Consider the following 9302-nt stretch of genomic DNA (forward strand, 5'->3'; position numbering starts at 1 on the left):
GGCTCACTGCGCTTGCTCAGGGCACATAATTCTCGGACCCAATGATCACTTACCCCACGGTGTAGGGAGTGGTCATTGGTTAATAATGCTGGCGCGTCCTTCCGAATTTATCGGGGCTTCGGGGAATAGGGCCTGACTAGCGCACACTACGGTGAAAAAATGAAAATAATAACAATAATGAACAGGGATGGCCACTAACACCCTTGGCCACTTGCGACACCACTTACCCGAGCAACTGGTGCAAAACCGGACCGGCAGCCCAGGCGCACCCAGGAAGGAGAACTCTATTCTCCCTTTGGTGCCGGCCGTGGGTCCACAGGGCTAACCACCCGGTGGACCCAACACTTGGTTCCCAATAATCAGAGAAGGGGCCCCCACAATCGACCCGCTCGGAGGGGTCAGAGGCAAGGTGGTGGGGCCCATAACGATGATTTGCCTACCGATGACAACCCTGGCAATGAAAACGGACGTTTTGAGTGGATGCATGAGCTAAGAGATAGCCTTATGCATTGCTACGAGAGTAGTGAGCCTGCGCGAAGAGGGTACATGGCGAGATTGCATGCTCTGTGTTGTGAAACATATCCGGACCATGCCGCTTTTTCCGCCCCAAAACCTTAGGGATTATGTATCTTATCTTCGGCGCCAGGGCTATTCAGCTCCTTCCCAGCCTTCTAACGAAGTGGTAGAAGTGACAGTTCTACCACCCGTTGGCACGGCTGGAGAGTAGGCTCGCACCATATCACCAATAGAGACGACAATCAGAACACACAGGGCGCTCCACAGAATTAGGCCCCTGAAGCCACAAGAACTGGTTTGTTTGGATGCGGAGGTTTATAGTGTTCTAACAGAAGAGGCTGACATCTGGCAAATCAACACCGCCGTGTATAGTGTCGTCCAATCGGTTTCCGAATCGGAAGGACAAAATTCCGGACATGCGGTTCGGAAGATTGAACGGCGTGTACACAAGATGGAGGCTAAGATCACATTGGCGAGACAACACGCGTCTCGTATCCAATGTGTGATGGATTACAGGGCGGCCAATAGGCCTTTCAGGCCCGCAGTGCTACGAATAACCGCCAAACTGTGACCTATCCGTCACACTCCAAGTCAAGGCGTGCTGCTGACTACCAAACAGCACTGCCTTGATAGGATACGAATGCTAGTGGCTGCTAAGAAGTGAGGCGAGCAAGAGGTATCGCGGAAAACCTTAGGTTCCGCGAAAAACCTTCTCGCTTATTCCAAGAGCCTCCACGTGTTGTGGATAATCCGCCGACCGCTGATCAGGTGGAATCCTTCTGGAAGGATATCTATGAACACCCGCAGCCACTCAACTTAAACACTTCAGCCCTAGCGCAGTTCAAAGCGTTCAACAGAGAGCTTCGACAGCCTGAGCTCAATGAACTGCGCAACCCGATTACCCCGGATGACGTTCGAAGAGCCCTTGTGGGTTCCAAAAACTTTGCTGCTCCAGGCCCAGATGGGCTGAAAACTTATTGGTGGAAAAAACTACCAAGCACCCACCGCCATCTGGCCAGAGTTTTCAACTCATGGTTTGTCGAGGGGCGGACCGTTTTTATCCCCAAAAAGCGAAGATTTGTCGATTCCTAAGAATTACAGACCGATAACAAGCTTGAATTCGTGTTATAAGTTGTTTGCAAGCATCTTATACACACGAATACTCACCGCAGTTGACCGAGTGTTCGAACGGATATATGAGAGGGTCTAAAAGTGGAGTCGCTGGATGTAAAGAGAACCTGCTCATCGATAGATTTGTAACGCAGAACTCGATACATAATAAGCGTAACCTCTCTATGGCCTGGATCGAATACCGTTAGGCATTTGATACAATTTCGCATGAGCTCAGATTTTTACATAAAAAATACATTAAATAGAGTTTTGTCAGTTATTCGTGAAGACAGTTTTTTTCTGATATAAGAACTAAATTATGGAGAAATGTATAATGAAATGAATTATCGGGATCTCCCAGTCAAAAATCGATATCAAAACTCTACTTCACTTTGCCAAGCTTTCGCTTCTAATGGGAATCTTCTTTATGGCCGATAATTTATTGAATTGTGGATTTTTTGCCATTGAATGATTTTACAAATTATACTTACAGTAAAAAATGAATGGAAAAGTGAACTGAACATTTAAATTGATAAAAAAACAATTGAACATGTATTGAATTTTTTTGCTTTGACAAATGTCAGTCCTTCACATAAATGTCATTTTCCAATGGGCATGATGATTTAATAATCTTCAAGTCTAAAGAGAAAGTTATTGATTGATACTATATTCATTATTATTTTGTTTTTGGTGTAGTCAAATGTGATTTATAGCATTCCATATAAAAATTGTAACTCGGATTATGTTGGAACAACATCTAGAATTCTCAATGATACAAGTTGTGGAATTGGCCGCGATGGTAGTGCGCCCGACTCACGATCGGAAGACCGTGGGTTCGATTCCTGCCTCGACCCGATATTTTTTGGTTGAGCTGGGACGATTCTGCAACCGTGTTAGGAATCACACGTTAAAAGGTAAGACCTCGTTAGGCCTTAGCTCGCACAAGTTTCTCAATTTCTGAGAGTTGTCGTTCGTATGGGGGCGACAGGTGATTAACGGAAAAACAGATTTTTTTTTAACAGAATAACATCATATAAAAGTGATATAAAACTCAATAAAAAATCATGTTGTGCATTAGCATAACACTATAAAAACATGACATAAACCAAATTACTCTAATATCAAAGTTTTACATACAGAAAAAAATATTTCCAAATTCTTTTTTCTTGAAATGGGTGAAATTGATAAGTCTCCATGGCCAACATTTTTGAAAAAATTGCATGGCATGAGTCAACCTATATACCAACATCCTCAGCAACTTCTCTAATAGTCATTGGATGATTCTCCATAACAATTTTCTTCACTTTCTCTACATTTTCATCGATTGTTAACGTACTACGGCGTCTAGGTCGAGGTTTTACTACTTGTTAACATGTTTCTGATTCAGAGTACAATCACCGTATGCCACTGTCACATTTCAAGTGTTTTTTGAGCACTCAATTCCATTTTTCATAAGAAATTATATGAAAATTCTTTGATCCATTTTATAACTGTGCTGAATGTGTATTCAAGAAAATGGAGGCCATTTTATTTTATGTAATACCACACATTTGTACTTCATTTTGGTACCTGCAAACATGAATACTCAATAAATGAATTATTTTATACTTACTTACTGTAAATTTTTGTCGCATTTCGATAAAAACTGTATAGTTCCAGTCACTTCCAAACAAGCTTCCTTTAAAGCAATTTCTAAAAGTGGATCAATCAATTCAACTCAGTGAATAATATTGAGCTATCAATAGACTCATGCATTTCTATAAATAACGCAAAATGCTTGTATAATTTTGTTCAACGCGATCTTAGATGTTGCTATAACGGAAAACCTACAGGTATTTATGTATGCAGATCACACTGTACCACACACGAGTGCAAGAATATGTGCTTGAAGTACCAAAGGAATCTCTCTATTTCTTTGGCAATTCCGCTCAACCATTCACCATGAATCTAAGAATTATTGTGAAGATAATTGAAGTGTACATTGACAAATGGATATGGTTCGTGTTGGAGGGAACATTTACATTTAACTATCCATGATAATAATTATACAATTTTCACACTGAAAATATGATTTAAGACGCGTTTTGCTACACGGTAGAATCATCAGTCATCATTTAAAGTCGAACAAAGATTAGTATTACTATAGATGGTGATAATTAATCAATTTCCACAAATGAAATTTCTATTCTAGACGCGTTTTGTCAACACTACCTCATAGGTAGTGAAAAAAAAAGTTATTTCTGGCACGATTATTATTATGGATAGTTTTGCGAAGAATAAAAACTCAAAGTCGTCTCCACAGTTTATTATCCCCCTCAGATATTAGAACGGTGAAACCATCAATCAGTACATGTTTCGAACCTATATAGGTTCATCATCAGCTAATTATTTAAAATTTTACAATAATTAAAGAACAACTTAACAATAGTTAATACAATGAAGTATAAATACTTACATGAAGAAGAAAATATTTTATAATGGAGAAAAGAAAATTGTCACACGTTACCAATGAACAAATAGTCACAGTGACATGTTAATAATGATGAAAAAAAAATGTTTTCAAAGATAGTAAAAACGACGGAAGTTATAACATCATATCTTTGAAAGATTGAACTATGGGAGGCTTGGAGCCTTTATACCCGTTCATTAACATCAAAATCATCAAAAGGCACATGAAAACGACTTATGAAGAAAGATATTCGAACTGATCAACTGTCAAAATATATAAAGAGATAAAAATCGAGATGACATGGAACAATGACAAGAGATTTGTGAACACAGAACACAACAGGAGAAGGAACACCGCATACAAATCAACTCGTGTTTTGAGCAAACAGATCCCATACCATCCATACATGCCATCTTGTTACAAAAATTAGGGTTTATGGAAGATCAAGGCAGGGGAAATTTAGTTAAAATTAAGGGAATTGAGAAACGTTTGGCAATCAAACTGTACTCGTTCATTAAGAGATATAACGATAGGGTTATTAATAGCAGAGTTGATTTCAAAAATTTCAAGTGAATTAAGTAAAGTGCCTATTTGGCAAACGTGAGAAATATTTGAATCGGAATGAATATCAAAACTATGGTTGTAATTAAGAATGCGATTAGAAAACGAATTTTCAGTGTTATAATCATCTATAGTCCGTTCATAATTTGTCGATAGCACAAAATGAGGGCCCAAGTCATAAAACGGTCGTAAAACTCGTAAAATCATAGGCGGAGGTTCCTGAGGTGCTTATTCATTAAATATAAAGCTTCAGTTTATATTCGAAACTTGCCTTGATAGGGTGAAGTTGTTACGAACGAAAATAATTTTTGGTTTAGTACATTTTTTAATCGCATTTAATGTACGGCTCGTTGGTGTTTCGGCGTCTACGGCAGTAATTAACGTCTCTAATATTTATTTTGCGAATTTTGTGCAGTGCGTGAGTAACTTTTTTTCATATTCCTACAAACATATACGTACCTTTCGTTCCTGCTTGTTTTGTTTGATTGCTTGTGATGGCTTCGTCATCATCATCAACATCATCAAGTTTTACACCGGTACTGTTGCGTACAGTCAGTAAGTCTGTCTATTCACCAAGAGAGAAGACTATTGTTTTGAACGTTCACGATGCTCTGGTTTCTCAGAATCCCACAAACACTGTTCAGAACATAATCAAGAGTTGTGCCAACATGACGGGCGTAGGGGAGTCAACAATATATAGGTTCCTATCAGAAAGAAAAAAAAAGGTATAGCTAACCCAAATACAAACGGATACTTAAAGAGGGGGAGAAAACCTATTGATATTGATGAATTTGCCAAAAATGGTATTCGAAGGAAAATTCACGAATTTTTTGACACAAAAGAAATACCCAACTTAAACAAAATTTTACAAGAAGTTAGAGACGACCCGGATTTGCCTCATGTCGGACGAACCAAATTGTGGCGAGTTTTAAAAGAATTACATTTCCGGTGGGAGAAATCAGACCGAAAATCACTTTCGATTGACCGGGAAGAGATAATATGTTGAAGAAGAAAGTATTTAAGATCTATACGAAAATTTCGGGCTGAAGGAAGGCCAATTTACTATCAGGACGAAACGTGGGTAAACGCAGGTCATACTCTCACAAAAATTTGGACAGATAAAAATATATCAAGCTCCAGGCAAGCCTTTATGGAAGGTTGGTCTACTGGTATTTCCCCACCCTCTGGTAAAGGCGGTAGATTAATAGTTTCTCACATTGGCAGTGAAAAAGGATTTGCTAAGCATGGTTTGTTGGAATTTGAATCCAAAAGCACAAAAGACTATCACGAGGAGATGACAGCTGATGTTTTCGAAGAGTATTTTGAGCAGATGATTGAACATATACCACCAAACTCAATTATAGTATTAGATAATGCACCTTATCATTCACGACTAGTTGAAAGACTTCCAACGACTGCGTGGAAGAAACAGGATATCATTGACTGGCTGCGGAATAAGTCCCTGCCTTACGAAGATGGAATGGTTAAAGCAGAACCTTTAAAAATTGCCCGGCAACATAAATCTAAGTTCAAGAAATACGTAGTTGACAAAATGGCGGAAAGACGAAACATCACAGTCCTTAGACTTCCACCCTACCACTGCGAATTAAATCCAATTGAACTCATTTGGGCACAAATGAAAAGCTATGTGGCTAGAAAAAATACGTCATATAAAATACAAGCTGTACGTGAATTGTTATATGAGTCTTTACAACATATTACAGAACAAAATTGGCGAGATGCAGTAAGACATGCAATAGAAGAAGAACAAAAAATGTGGGATCTTGACAATATAATTGATGCGACTGTAGAGACAACCGCTAATTATTAACCTGCAAGACGACTCGGATTCCGAAGATGATCCTGTTTATTTTGAATTTGAATAGTTTTGTAAGTAATCGTAGTTTATATCATTTAAAAATAGGTATTAATTAAATAAATGTATCTTTTACAAATTGCAAGTAACTTATTATTTTTGAATAAAATAAAGAAATTTTTTTAAAATAAAAATACAGTTTACAGTACCTACAGTTTAAGAATATTAATATATTTATTTATTTAAAGTAACTAATGTTTTAATCATATCCTCTACGACACTGGTCACTCATTTCCACTCAAAATACCTACATAATCGGATTAAAAGTTTTATAGCTGTATTGTATTTCTTCAGATACAAGGTGGGTTAGTCGAAAACATCTTAAACTGCCAGTTTTAGTTTGGTTTTTGTTATTATATCATATTAGCTGTCCTCTCTGTATTTCAGTTCTCTAATGAGGGTCAAACTTGCAGTGAGCTATCAACAAATTATGAACGGACTATAAGTGTAGATTTCTGACCATTTTGCATCAGCGTTCAGTCCGCGAGTGACGCACGAGCAGACTGCACAGTTTTGTTTCTTACGACAAAAAACATTTTTCGACGTGTTTTTATCTAATTTGGTGTTCTTACAAAAATAAACGTAACCAGGTAAGTGTTTATTTGATCACTGTACATTTTTGTAGGGTGTTTTGTAGCGATTTTGTGTGTTGTTATGTTTTGAAAAAAATCACTGTAGCTATTGACAGTTTTTTTTAAATCTGTAATTAAAGCAATAAGTTATAGGCGCATAACGGAGACATGGTTACGGGGCAAGATGGGGTGCCCCATTATGCCCCTTAACTGCTGTCCCCATTATGCCCTTTCGATCTTAAAAAATGCTTTGTTCGTAGGTCTTATCTTGTTTTAGGCTTAAAAATGGTGAGAACGTATAAAAAGAAAAGCTCGAGAGGCCTATAGAAAGCATGACACAGGCAATCGATGCCGTTTTAAGCAAATCAGCAGGCTACAGAAAAGCAGCCCAGCTATACGGTGTTCCACAGACCACTTAACTCAACTCCAGTTAATTTTAAGCCAGTATTTTCGAAACAAGAAGAAGATGAGCTCGTGAGCTTTATTAAAGAAATGGAAAAACGTTTGACCACCGTGGTTCCACGAAAACTAGCGTATCGGCGGAAAAAAATGGCAAGGCACATAATTTCAACCGCGATGAAGAGATATCTGGCGTAGATTGGATGAAAGGATTTTTGGAGCGTCACCCGGATTTATCCATCCGAAAACCAGAAGCTACATCGGCAGCACGAGCTATGGGGTTCAACAAAGTGGCTGTGGATCAGTTATATTCTTTGCTTGGGGAAGTATATGACAAATATAATCTGACGCCAAACAGAATATACAATTGCGAGGAGACTGGAATATCATGTATGTCTAAAACAAAGAGCAAAGTTATTGCAGAAAAGGGAAGAAAACAGGTAGGATCGCTTTCATCAGCAGAACGAGGACAGAGAATTACGGTTGAGATATGTTTTAATGCGGCTGGTACTTCTATGCCTCCCATGTTAATATTTCCTCGACAAAGAATGAAGCAGGAGTTATTGGATCGAGCTCCTCCAGGAACGACAGCAGAATGCAATGTTCGAAGCTGGATGACAACTGAGACCTTTATGACATGGCTCCAACGATTCGTCAACTTTTCAGGAGCATCATTAGCTACACCAGTCTTACTTCTTTTAGATGGTCATGTTACATATACGCAAAACATAGAAGTAATTGAACATGCACGCAAGAATGGTGGCATAATGCTTTGCTTTCCCCCGCACTGCACCCATAGGCTGCAACCCTTAGATGTTGGCTTCATGAAACCATTGAGTGTATATTATGACCATGCTTGCACTAACTGGTTAAGGTCGCACCCGGGGCGTGTAATAACAACTTTTCAGATCAGCGAAATATTTGCTGATGCTTATATTCAAGCTGCAACAATGTCTACAGCTATCAATGCGTTCAAAAAATGTGGCATATGGCCATTCAATCAAAACAACTTTTCAGATTCTGCTGCATCAACAGATGTTCCATTGGCAAATGACGAGCCCGAAACAGCTCCTGCAACTGATGAAGATCAGCAACAACAACCGCCTTCCCTTGAAATCCCCCCTGCATCACTTTTTTCTGCTATGACCCCACCTCTCGAAGGATCTCCTATTTCACAGTCTTCACAAGGAACTCCTATCTCAGAGCCTCAGCCTGGACCATCACGACACAATGATAGCCTAATCCGATATCCGATCCATGAAGTTTGTCGTGATTTAACAACGACTTTTGAAAATGCTTCTCCTAAAGATATTCTTGCAATCCCAGCAGTGCAACAAAGAAACCAAACGAGAAAAAATTATCGCAGAGGAAAAACTGTTATTCTTACTTCAATACCCTACAAAAACGAATTTGAAGAAAGAGAACGACTTCAACGGACGAAGAAATGTTCAAATCCAAAAGAAGGTTGAAAAAAGGCTTAAAGAAACAAAAGATCAAAAAAGTTCACTCCGACGTTGAAAATATAGATAAGGACGCTTTATGCATGGACCTTAATCATAATCATTTAAAGTCCTCGGAAGGTTGGGTGGCCTGTCAACTTTGTGGATGTTGGGCACATACAGCCTGTGCAGATGTAGATAACAACAATGAAGAAGAAATCCACATCTGCATATTCTGTGAGACAAAATAACTATGTACCCCGTACTGCCCCAAATTGGTACCCCATACTACCCCTACCCTGGGGCATGATGGGGTTTTCACTACGGTTTCGTAAAATTAAAATAAAAAAAATGTTGATTGTTTTTATCACCAAATTCTA

General features: G+C 38.8%; 1 protein-coding gene across 1 annotated transcript; it reads left to right on the forward strand.

Annotated features, from left to right (window-relative positions):
• Positions 1 to 7758: 7758 nt before the first annotated feature.
• LOC141485567 (uncharacterized) lies at positions 7759 to 8952 on the forward strand. Its single transcript, XM_074182435.1, has one exon. It carries the CDS (start codon positions 7759 to 7761, stop codon positions 8950 to 8952), a length of 1194 nt encoding a protein of 397 aa, XP_074038536.1.
• The last annotated feature ends 350 nt before the right edge of the window (positions 8953 to 9302 follow it).

The sequence above is a fragment of the Leptinotarsa decemlineata genome, unplaced genomic scaffold, assembly GCF_025532065.1.
Source record: "Leptinotarsa decemlineata unplaced genomic scaffold, Ldec_3_MD MMD2_tig00026328_RagTag_RagTag, whole genome shotgun sequence".
NCBI lineage: Eukaryota > Metazoa > Arthropoda > Insecta > Coleoptera > Chrysomelidae > Leptinotarsa > Leptinotarsa decemlineata.